We start from the raw sequence: 12,898 nt of genomic DNA on the forward strand, positions 1-12,898 counted from the left end.
CAAGTATTTACAAAGCTCTGACTCCAAACTGACACCAGTAACTATAATTACCAGTTCATTGTGCAAGCCAACTCCTGAAACAGATGTTGAAATATTGTACTTAAAAGATATTACAGCTATAAGCCAGGGAAGCAGTCAGGATGTGTCTCAGCCATTTAATTAAAACAAACATCTGGCTTGTGGTAAGTGCACCTACTGTATTAGTTTAACAAATGGGCCTGTTAATTCTGGTGCCATCCTCCATATGACATTAACACGAAGTCTGGTGGTTAACCAATCACATTAATGCACCACCTGATATATGAGGAAGAAGCTTCACCAATTTGAACATGTTCTTCATTAGGAAATTATTCAACTCCATGGAGGTCTGGGATGGGCTTAAATCTTCCATTCTTTGAAACTGTAAAATTATTGACCCTGAATCCTCCTTTTTTTCCCTCTGGTATAGAATGCAGGAAACTATTTTCATGCTGATACATTTAAGAACCTCTGATAACGTGACGTTCCCCTTGTGAACATTTGCCGCTGATTGTTATCTTTAAAGCCTACTAAGAGGAACTTTGAAAAGCTTTGCATATTGCCAGTTCTGAAATTCAAAACCAAACGTGTCAGCATACTTAACACCTTGAGCAGGACGAACAATCACTCATGAGTATCAGAGTATCAATGAGTAACAATTAGTATCGTTGTTATAAACCATCATCAAAACATTTATACAGAAGGATGCTAGTTTGGGCCTTTTCTTATGACAAATGTTCAAACAAAACTATCGTAATGACAATAAGTGTTATATTTCAGTTGATGGATACCTTGGGAATATTTTTCCCTTCCTCACTATTTCAAATGTTTGGATCATTTTTTTGAGGAGGAAACAAAGCGCAATGAAAAAAACGTACTTTTACTCCATACAGTTAATTGCCCATACTTCAACTGAACTTGGAAAATGACAGACAGAAAAACTGGACCTTCCTGAATGGGTTGAGGAACTTTGCCAGGATCTCTCAGACTCAAACAAGCGACATCTGAAGCAGCAAACCTGAAGCAGCAAATCTCAAACACAGATTTAGGGCGCAGTCCTGTCCCACAGGGGATTCTGAGGCAAGTGCAACTTGTTCATAGGATCTGGACTAGGTCAGTGACGTAAAATATCCCGTATAGTTAACGAGCTGCAAAATCGCTGACCAGCTAGTATGGTTATGAGATACAGTTTTTAATGTCTTTAGCATTAGCTATACACACCCATTTTGCTAAAACGAAGGAAGAATGAAACCTAATACAGGAAGACTTTATAAAACTAGAAAACTGGGCAGTTAAGTAACAAATGAACATTAACAAATGCGAGGCGGTGCATTTTGCTTGGAAAACTAACAACATCACTTGCATCTTAGAAAATAAGAAACAGAATGGGATAGAATAGCAAAAAGTTCAACTTTCTGACTTAGAACTATCTTGCCGTTCCTTCACTATCACTGGGTCAAGATCCTGGAACTCCTCCTCGACAGCACTGTGGACGTACCTAAACCATATGGGCTGCAGCGGTTCAAGGTGACAACTCATGACCACCTTCTCAAGGACAATTAGGGATGGGCAATAAATGCTGGCCTAGCCAGTGACGTCCACATCCCATGAATGAATAATTTTTTTTTAAAAATAAAAATACAATCTTGGCACATAAGACGTCTCTGAAATAGTTTTCTGCACCCTGTGAGAAAGATAGAATCTGGTTCAATTACTTTGAAGTTTCCAAGAATGGAAGGTTTAAGCCCATTCCAGAACTCCATAGGAGTTGAATAATTTCCTAATGAAGGAAATGGTCAAATTGGTGAACAAATCATTAAAAGCAACATCACAGGTTAGCAAAATAATTAAAAATTGCTAACAAAACACGGATTTATTTCTGAGGGTATAGAATTCAAAAATAGTGAAATTCCGTCAAACTTGTACAGGATCCTAGTCAGGCTGTACTTAGAGTACTGTGCACATTTCCGAACTCTCTGTACAACAACATAGCAGTGGAAAATTGCAATCAAGATTTACAAGGATGGTACCAGAACTGAGAGATTATGGCGAATCGGGAAAGATTAAATAGTTCAGGCTTTTCAACTTTTAGAAAAATAAGATAGAGGTGACCTGATAGAGCTCTTTCAAATTATGAATAGATTATATAGGGCAGATGTGGACAGAATGTTTCCACTTGTAGGAACATCCAAAACTAGGGGCCTTAAGTACAAGATAGCTATTAATAAATCCAACAAGGAAATAAGGAGAAATTTCTTTACTGAAGTGGTTAGAATGCGGAACTTGCTACCACAGGAAGCGGCTGAGGCAATTGGCTTAGATCCTTTTAAAATCAAGTTAGTCAAGCATGTGAGAAAAGGGAATAAAAGATATGTTGAAAGACTGAGATGAGGCAGATGGAATGGGAGATGGCTTATAAGATAAACTATACCACAGCTAGTTAGGCTGAATCAGTGCTATATATTCTATCCAATCCCATATCAAAGGATTTTGTAAAGTATAGAGATGGACTTTCTCCCAGTTGGGAAACGTTCTAAAATGTGCTTACCAAACCTTTTTCCTGTGTGGCCCCATTTTAATGTCTCAGACTTCATGTGGCACAAGAGTGAAAGCTTGTGGGAGGGGGTGGAAATATGAGAGATGTTCAGCATGGGTAGAGATAGGAGGGGGTGGGTGGGATCAAGCATTAAGCAGTGATGGAGCTGATCAAAAGGCAGGGTTTCTAACCAAAATAAGTGCCTACTTTTTCACAAGCATTTTTGCAGCAGCAATCAGGCTCACACAGCAGTCCATTAGGCCACACCCAATAGAAAAGTGAGAGGATTTAACTGGGCCTCTCAGCTGTCAGAAATCAATCTGAGCTCCACAGCAGCAGGTTGCTGCCTCAGAGCTCGTGACCCCAAAATCTTGACATGACGCACAGTTTGGGAAAGTAGGCCACTTAGGACTGAGATGAGGAGAAATTTCTTCACTCAAGAGTGGTGAACATGTGGAATTCGCTAACAAAGGCAGCTGTGGAGGCCAAGTCACTGAATATGTTTAAGGAGGAAACAAATAGATTTCTAGACACTCAAACAGTCAAGGTGTATAGGGAGAGAATGGGAGTATGGTGTCAAGATAGAGGAAGAGCCACGATCATACTGAAGGGCTGAATGGCCTACTCCTGCTCCTATTTTCTATGTTTCTATACTGGGCTAGTCAGAGACTCTTTGGTAACGTATTGCCACATAAGTGAACAACTGTGCTTCAAGGATTAATTTTATATGGAGGATTTTGTACAGAGAAATTATTTTTGTTTTGACATGTTAAGGCTTGGCCTAAAAGCTGCTGCTGGTACAAATTGGATTCAGCATTTAATTCTTCATAAGTGACATGTTTGGGAAACACCGTTCTGCTTCATCATAATACTGAAACCGGTCTCTGGAATGTGATTTGTTTTAGAGCCTAATTAATCTTCCCTGAGAAGAATGTTACTAGGTATTCTTCCTCTCCTTGTGCTTGCAAGGGGGCAGCTAGTATTCTTTGCATATGGTTTCTTCAATATTTTCTTCAAGATGTTTCACTGTTACTACATTACAAGTACTTCGCTGAACACAATTCTGCAAAAATGCGGTGGTCAAGATTAATGTTTTGGAAGGCATTAATAGAGCCAGAGCCTAGGCTGCCATATAGGTCCTAATGACCAGCATGGCCTGAAATGTGTAGTTGTTATGATGGCAAAACTGTTATCACTTGGTGTCACCACTGACAGTAATAGTGTAAAACTGACAGCAGCTTGTGGCATCCACACACGTGCGGTTGATTGAATGCAGAAATTAAAAGTCTGCTATCAGAGAGTGTTGTTATGGTCTTTGCAGATACAATCAACACAGAATCAGTGATTTGATGGGAACATCAACTTTTTAGACTATTCTCAGTGAAAACCATAGAAAATGCTAAGCCTTATTGAATGAGGTGCACTTGAGAATTTAAATAGCCCTACTAAATCATAATTACTTCTAAACAATTTCCCTGACCCTAGACAACTAATTTTACAAGTGTGGTATGTTTTAAATTTTAAAAGTTTGATATTTTAGCTTCTACCCTAATCCCATGTTTATACCCAAATCTTTATTTCACTTTGTTAAATAATTAAAATGCAAATTATAAGACCTGCCTATTTCCAGCTTTACTGTCTGTGAGAATTCTTCAATTTGATTGTGTTAGGAAATAGAGATAGTTTAACTTAATTGTGTGCTTGGGTGTGTTAGGAATAAGGTATATATTTAAGTTTAAGCAAGGCTGCGTGCCTGCATTCTAATGAGATTTTATGACTCTTGAAGGGAAGGCAAAACAAACAAGGTAGAAAAAAAACTGCTGTTGCCGAGCAGTAGGAGGCCCCACGGAGGCAGAAAAATAGTTTCAGTTCAGTTTGGTTGCAATTGGTCAGTGGGCTCCAAGGTTGAAAGAAGCATAACAGGGACAGAAAGCAGGGTCCCAAAGTAAAGTTGGAAGCAGTGGCCAGCAGAACCAGGATAGGAGAGAGAACTGCAGAGGAAGCTGGTTTCCCCAAAGAACAGATTAAGAAAGTCCCCAAAACCAGGGAGTGGAACAGGAAAGGTCCCAAGAGGACAGTTAAGACAAAGGATAAGAACAGGCATCTGGAAAAGATCCTGTTAAGTGAAGTTAAGAATGAGGAAAGGCTCCAAGCTTAAAGGGAGAAAACTACAGGACGCAGGATTAAAGCAAAATAGGATTGGGAGAAATCAGAGATCCAAGGGGGCAGCTGAAGGTCTCTAACTCTTAACTAGGGGCATGTGAAGCAGTGGTGTTCCATTGGCACGGCTGAGTCAGTGAGAGAGAGTGCGTGGAAGAAAGCTTAAATGCACGTGGTGATCCAGGAAAGCTTGAAACCTTGGAGGTGGACCCTTGTGGAAGGCATCTGAGAGAAAGCATTGTTTGGGAGAAGATTCCAAAGCAAATTCTTCGGAAGTAGAGGTTGGAAACCCCATGTAAAAGGCAGAGGCCAGTGAGACCAGTTGGGGGCTCATGGTGTAACAAGTGTCTGACAGGAGTTGAGGAGAGATCCATAGCATCTGTTTGGGGTGGAATCTGTCACTTTGTTTCAGAGTGTGGTGTACCTGACCACAGGTCACCTATTGGTTTACAATACTATGTACTTTAGAGTATAATATAGCTTTTGCAACTTGTTTTCGTTACGAATCTATATATATCTATTTGTAAAGGTATAGTTGTGGGTGAAGGAGTATTGTAATATAGTTCATCTTTTCTTGTTTAACAAAAGAATAAAATATTAGAAGTTCATCAGCTTACTCCTGTGACTCTGTTCAGTAGCCACTCTCCACGTATCTAAACAAAAAATAAAAGTTGGGATCTATCAAGCTGGGTTCCACCCCCGAGATCTGGCTTGTCCAGTAGTAACATCAGCTAGGATCATAACAATTGGCTAATCAGCTTACCTACTACCTCTACTATTGCTAAATGGCACAAATGGCACCAAATCCAAAATCATGCAGAATAGAGGGAATTGGCTCTAGAGCCTGCTAAATCTTTTGGGTGGCTTTATGAAGTCAGCAGTAAGTGCTGTCCCTTTGCTGCTGACCACAAAATCTGTTGTTCGTCTAAAGTGCCCACATTAGAGGCCAACAAACTCAAACAAAAAAGGGATTGTTCACAAGAAAACTGAGCATTTGATTCAATTAAATGTTATTTAAACTATATTATACTGTGATAAAGTGAACTTCAAAACTTGTCCTCAATACAAAAACTTATGAACGAGGACAGGGACAAATTTAGTAAGACGAGAATTGAGGATTACATACACAAAAGACATAGACACGTTATCCCAACCCATCCCACCAAAAGCAAATATTGCTACTTTAAGTAAAAAAAAAATAATTCCCTTGAATTGGTTTACATATAACACTCCTTGGTTATTGGCAGATGGGGTGCACTTTTTAATATCAGAAATAGATTTGACAATGCAACAAATATCAAATCCATCAAGGACTAACATCACTCATTTAACAGGCATATCAAACGTTCATTGACAGTATGAGATAAACGCAAATATATAATTTTTTTCTCTTCTGCTGAATTAAGAGGGCTGATTGGGTCATCATTGTTTATATTTGCTCTGTCCTTATGCATTTCTTGAATTTGTGAGAACACTATTTAATATCAATTTCCTATGCTAGGTAGATTGCTATTGTAGCTGGAAAAATTAAACTTTCTAATTAAGTTATGTAATATACAAATATGAAATGCAAAGCAAAAAGCAAGTGATTGTTCTGGTGATTTACTGCAATGCAAGTTAGTCTGCAGGCATAACATTGTTGAACACTTACAAGCACAAGCAGGGAATGAGAATTGAAATGGGCAATTAGTACCAACAGAATTGCTTTTAAATGTTGGTTATACAATGTCAGCATTTGTAGAGAAAATGACTAATGTTTCAGATACAACCTTTATCAGAACGCTGAGTTCTGATGAAAGGATCTAAATGCAAAATTAACCCATCTTTTTCCCTTTACAAAAAGCAAAATACTGCAGATGCTGAAAATCTGAAATATAAACAGAAAATGCTGAGATGTTCAAGCAGATCAAGCAACAGCTGTGAAGAGGGAATCAGCTAATGTTTCAGGCAACAGATCAAGAGAACTGAAAAATGTTACAGATGTGAGAGGTTTTAAGTGGAGGTAGGGAACGGAGGTGGGGTAGGGTGCAGAAGAAAGAAATTTCCAACTCATCGCCTTTCTCCGACTCTGTACTTGCTTAAAACCTGTTACATCTGCAACATTTCCCACTTCTGGCAAAAGGTCACAGACTTGAAACACTGTTTCTCTGTCCACAGATGTTGCCTGACATACTGACATACCAGTATTTTCTGTTTATTTTTCCCTTTACAGATGATGACAGACCTGCTGGCCCTCTCCCTGGCTTGTGTCTCAGATTGGGCTAGGTAACTACCAGCCTCAGGCTTTTGTTCAACCCCAAACAGAGTTTCCAATCACACTCTCACCAATATAAACGCCACCTAATTCCACCTCTATAATAACACCTGCCTCCACTTGTACCTTGGCCCATCTGCCATTGAGATTTTCATTCCTGCTTGTCACCTCCTGATTTCCTGCTAAATGACCTCCTGGCCAGTTACATACAAACAAGAAGCAGGCCATTCAGCCCTTCAAGCCTGCTCCGCCATTCATTATGAGCGTGGCCGATCATCCAACTCAATAGCCTGCTTGCACTTTCTCCCCATACCCTTTGATCCCTTTCACCCCAAGAGCTATATCTAACTCCTTCTTGAAAACATACAATGTTTTGGTCTCAACTACTTTTTGTGGTAACAAATTCCATAGGCTTACCACTCTCTGGGTGAAGAAATTTCTCCTCATCAGTCCTAAACGGTCTACCCTATATCCTCAGACTGTGACCCCTGGTTCTGGACTTCCCCCACCATCGGGAACATCCTTCCTGCAGCTACCCTGTCTAGTCCCGTTAGAATTTTATAGGTTTCTATGAGATCCCCCCTCATTCTTCTGAACTCCAGCACATACAATCCTAATCGACTCAATCTCTCCTCATATGTCAGTCCCGCCATCCAGAAATCAGTTGGATAAACCTTCGCTGCACTCCCTCTATAGCAAGTACATGCTTCCTCAGATAAGGAGACCAAAACTGCACACAATATTCCAGGTGTGGTCTCAACAAGGCTCTGTACAATTGCAGCAAGACATCCCTGTTCCTGCACTCAAATCGTCTGGCTATGAAGGCCAACAGATAATTGAAGACCCTCAAACCACACCGACTGACCCATCATGTCTGACTATGCATCCAGGACCGACGAATGGTTTGGTACAGAAGTTTTGTATGATAATGTACACCATGAGCTGGTACCTGCAGTCTTGAATATATCTGGAATTGTCCTGCCCCATTGGTGCTCAACCCATACCCAAGCACTCTATATGGCTCTGACGCACCAGTTAATGACTGAAGCAGTTCAGTTCAATGGCGAGATGCGATCAGGCTTGGGAGGGAACCGCGTTAAGCGCAACCTGATAAATGATGCCGCTATGATATTCAATATAAGGACATCATTGGTTAATCCAAAGTCTGGCTACCGTGCTCGAAAGTCATGTGGGGACTATCAATAAATTAATTGAAATAGGGAAAAATATTTCAGACGAAGCCAGCAGAAATGATGTATGCAACACCTATGGATCTTGGGCACTGGAACAAGTCTGAGAAAATTTAAGACAGATTAAAGAAGGGGTAGTCCCTTTATGGGTAACTAATGAGCATTTACTGAATCTCTCACGACACAAGAATCATGATTTGATCGGTTGCCAGCTCAGGGGTTTAACACATGTATGTAGAATTAATGATGAATGTATAGTGAATAGTAATATGCTAATAGGCATTGTATTAGTAATACCTGTCATACCTATGTCAATGACATAACCCAGGCAAGACGCCCACAGTGACTGCTGGTACGGGACCCCAGCCATGGGGCCCATTTGTACACCTACAAATGGACTTTATACAAATGCCTAAATGTATGGGATATAATTATGTTTTAGTTCTAGTATGTTTGTTCTCACGAAGGGTGGAAGCGTATGCAACCCGACGAAATGATGCTGTTGTTGTTGTAAAATTGTTGTTGCGTGAATATATACCCAGATTTGGGATACCAGAGATTTTATCGAGTGATAATGGGCCTCATTTTACTGCTAAAGTGATAAAGGAACTGTTGAAAGCCTTACAATGCAACCATCACCTTTCCTGCCCATACCAGCCCCAGTCTACTGGGGCGGTGGAAAGACAAAATGGTATCCTGAAAAACAAACTAGCTAAATTATGTGAAGAAACTGGTTTGAAATGGCCTGAAGCTCTACCCTTGGCGCTCATGACTATGCGCTCTCACCCTAACTGTACCACCTCCCTCTCTCCTTATGAAGTTGTAATGGGATGTCCTATGTGCCTCCCAGTGACCCCACCCTTGTCTGCTAGGGAAATGGACATCCACGCTATGGATGAGGGAATGATCACATACTGTATAGTGCTCACTAATTCTAATAAATAATAATAAATACCGTAGTAGAAGCTCAGAAAAAGCCCACCATTGAAGACTGCCATCAATACCAGCCCAGGGACCTAGTCCTAGTAAAGACCTTCAGGAGAAAGAACTGTTTGGAACCTCGATGGGAAGGGCCTTTCCAAGTCCTGCTCACCACCCATATGGCCGTGAAGGTTGAAGGACACCGTTGTGGATCCATGCATCGCACGTCAAGGGGACGCTGACCTCGGACGGAAGTGCTTGTGCAAGAACTTTAACTGAGCCGTCAGAATGCTGACTCTGATTTGGATCCTATCCTGCGTGGTCCTTGCGAGGGCATGGAACACCAATTCTGCGGTTCAACAAGTGCAGGCTGTAGCCTCGCAAGTCAATCGGACTAAATGTTGGATTTGTACTCATTTTCCTCTATGCAAAACAGCAGCTGAATTGCATGAGAGGGTGGAAAGGACCCTACCTTGTGCTGCTAACAACTCGAACGGCCTGGAAGGTTAAAGGGAAGGAAGACTGGGTCCACACCACTCACTGTAAAAGACATTGTCCAGCAACAATATAGCAGCCGTTATCAAGTGATTTGATTTGTCTTATGTATTGGATACTGCTCCTTGCTATATTCCGTGGGGTATACACAAGGGACCCTCACCCAAACACATTTTTGTTCAATGCCGCACCTACGCTAGACAGGGAGGACAGGGTGCCTGTTGGATATGCGCCCAGACTCCCCAACATGGGGGTGAGACGGCTCATTTGCGTGCTGCTCCTCTAAATGACACTGAGTACGCTGACATTCAAAATTTTAGTACTGTAACATCACAGCACAATATGTTTAGGGGTTGGTTCCGTCGCTCTCCACCTACTGATGGGTGGAACTATACAGAACATGGGATTAGAATCAGGCCCCCGCAAGAGCCGGTAAACTCCACCTGTTGGTGTTCCAACCTTTCACCTGGCACTTACGATCTGGGATGAAGCTCCTGTCATATTACGATATCTTACCTCTTTGGCCTATCTATTCGAAAGCCCGCCGGTACTGGTAGTACCGGACATCCACCAAACCCCCTCAATGGTACATACTGGGTTTGTGGAGATAAAGCTTACCCCTGGTTGCCTGGGATGCCTCAACTATCCTTTTTCCTTAATATGTCTGTAGGAAATTCGAAAAAGAACGGAACCACTCCCACCTGGAATGGCTGTTGCTACCTAGCATGGTTGCTATACGTCTTAATTGGGTTGGTCATGGTATATGTTATAGGGTGCTGTGTATGTGTTGCTCTGCGAATTTGCTGCTCCCAGGTTATTAATGGCGTCTCCACTGGATTAGGTGGTGCCTCAATTATTACCCAAATGATGAGCACTGGCCCCAGTGAAGCCCATTGGTGGGGAGAGAAAGTTTACCCCGCCTGGGACCGGCCTTTTCCTTATGGATATGAACCCCCATATGATGATGAAGATACTATTCCTCACTGGTGTTAATCTAAAAGATTAACAAGGAGGGATTGTGGAAGAATAAAATACATGTATAATGAAATTACTACAGTGTCCTTGAGCAGTCACGTGACCAGCACATAAACTAATAGACTAGTCGCACTATCAGCTACCTTCCCAGACTAATGGGGGCCAGATGTCAGATATGGTTGTAAACTAAGAAAGAACTATTGCGCACGCCCAAGATATGTCACCATATCATGTTAACAATTAATTGGGTTAAGCAACCATTGAAACTGCCTAACCTCATCACGTACTTTTTTGTTATAACTATGTGTGTACTCCAATGCTTCTCAGAGTGCCGGATCACTCCATTGCATGCGACTGGGCTCTCCGTGATATCATGATTTAATAAAGACTTCCAAGACAAACGTCCTGGGTCCAAGTGTTCACCCCGTTTTCCGAGACACCTTCTTTACTATCTGCTGCACCTGCATGCTTACCTTCAGCGACTGGTGTACGAGGACACCCAGATCGTATTGCACATTCCCCTCTCTCAATTTATAGCCATTTAGATAATAATCTGCCTTCCTGTTTTTGCTACCAAAATGGAAACCTCACATTCATCCACATTATACTGCATCTGCCATGCATTTGCCCATTCACTCAGCTTGTCCAAATCACACTGAAGCATCTCTGCATCCTCCTCAAAGCTCACCCTCCCACCCAGCTTTGTCTCATCTGCAAATTTGGAGATATTACATTTAATTCCCTCATCTAAATCATTAATATATATTGTGAATAACTGGAGACCCAGCACCGATCCCTGCGGTACCCCATAGTCACTTGCCTGCCATTCGGAAAAAGACCCGTTTATTCCTACTCTTTGTTTCCTGCCTGCCAACCAGTTTTCTATCGATCTCCATACACTACCCCCAATCCCATGCGCTTTTACATTACGTAAACTTCAGCTCATCTAAAACGCTTTGTTGAATCCAATCCTATACCCAGTCCAGTTCGACTATCACCCATTCATGCCAACCCACCATTATCTCCAGACCCCAACACAATGTTAAAATTCTTGTTTTCAAATACCTCTTGTTTCGAATACCTCTACAGCCTAATCCCTATTGTCCCCATCCCTATAACTCTTGTTTCTCTCTTTCCAGGCTCTTGCGCATCTCTGACCTTTGTCCCTAATTATTGATGGGCTTGTTTTCAGCTTCACACTCAAACTCCAACCCTAAATCCTCTTTCTCCAACATCCTCGTCGCCCCTTTGGCTCTGCTTAAAACCCACTTCTTCCCCCAAGCTTTTGGTCACTTCCTCACGATAACTCCACCCTTGGCTCAGCATCTGCTTTTCCTTCTTGGCAGGAGCGGGTGGGGGTTGTGTACTGGCTACATTAAAAGCTATCTCAATACGAGTGGCTGCGTATGGGCCACTATTTTCTGGCTGCAGCGAATGTCTTTTAACAATTGGAGCGGGCAGCTGGGTACGTGGGTAAAAAAGGGTAACAGCGAATTATAAGTGGACTGAAGAAGTGAGATGGCTTGAGTCAACTCTTGCACATTACACTCACTAGCTGTCACCATGGGGGGGGGGGGGGGGGGGGTCACACATCAAGAGGCACTGGTTACAATACAAGACCCAGGAGTGTTTCTCCCAACCCCAACCCCACCCCCACCACCCACACCCTTTCACCAGCTGGAATCCCTTTAACACCCCTTTTTGAGGAGCTGGGGAGGGGGGGGGGGGGGGGGGAGGGGGTTAATGGGTTGCAAGCCTTACCGTCGTTGCGCTTCGGGCCCCTCATGATGAGCTCGGCCGCTTTCTCGGCCGGTTGCTTGGAGAGACACAGCAGCTCCTTCTCATTGTACCTCATAGCAGCCGGTTAAAGAGCCCGCAGCCTCTCCTCGATCACAGCCCAACCTCCCCCCACACCCCACCCCACCCCACCCCACCCCACGCCCCCCCGAAGGGCTGGAGCAGCTCTTCCCCTCCGGCCACAGACTCCACCCTGGGCAGGCTGCCCGGTCCGACCGATATTATTTCTGGAAGCCAAGGCCTTGGAAGTGCCGCTGCCGCTGCTGCTGCTGCTCGTCTCTAACGTAAAAGCGAAACGAAGTCCGACCCGCGCAGCACATTGAAAGGTCAATGAATACGGGAAAAGGCCGGAAACACCCGAAGGACCGAGGTTTATACGCCACCCACAGAGGGTACAGGCGATAAGCTGCGGGGTTCCCCGCTCCGTGACCGGCGGGTGACAGCAGGAAAACGGGCTTCACACCAACGGTCACCCTCCTCGGGCCTTCGCAAGACTCACTTCCGGTGCGGCGCGCGCCGACCCGATCCACTTCCGGTTTCCCATTCCCTCCC

At 43.0% G+C, this 12,898-nt stretch overlaps 1 protein-coding gene across 2 annotated transcripts in view; it reads right to left on the reverse strand.

Moving 5' to 3' along the window:
- Nucleotides 1–12,468, reverse strand: part of plekhj1 (pleckstrin homology domain containing, family J member 1) — a 29,561-nt gene extending 17,093 nt beyond the window's left edge. For both annotated transcript variants that reach the window (XM_041204316.1, XM_041204317.1), the window contains exon 1: nt 12,311–12,468. In XM_041204316.1, coding sequence (XP_041060250.1) covers nt 12,311–12,404 — 94 coding nt within the window. In that variant the 5' untranslated portion in view covers nt 12,405–12,468. The remainder of the gene's footprint in view (nt 1–12,310) is intronic.
- Nucleotides 12,469–12,898: the final 430 nt, after the last annotated feature.

This window comes from Carcharodon carcharias, chromosome 14 (genome assembly GCF_017639515.1).
Source record: "Carcharodon carcharias isolate sCarCar2 chromosome 14, sCarCar2.pri, whole genome shotgun sequence".
Classification (NCBI taxonomy): Eukaryota; Metazoa; Chordata; class Chondrichthyes; order Lamniformes; family Lamnidae; genus Carcharodon; species Carcharodon carcharias.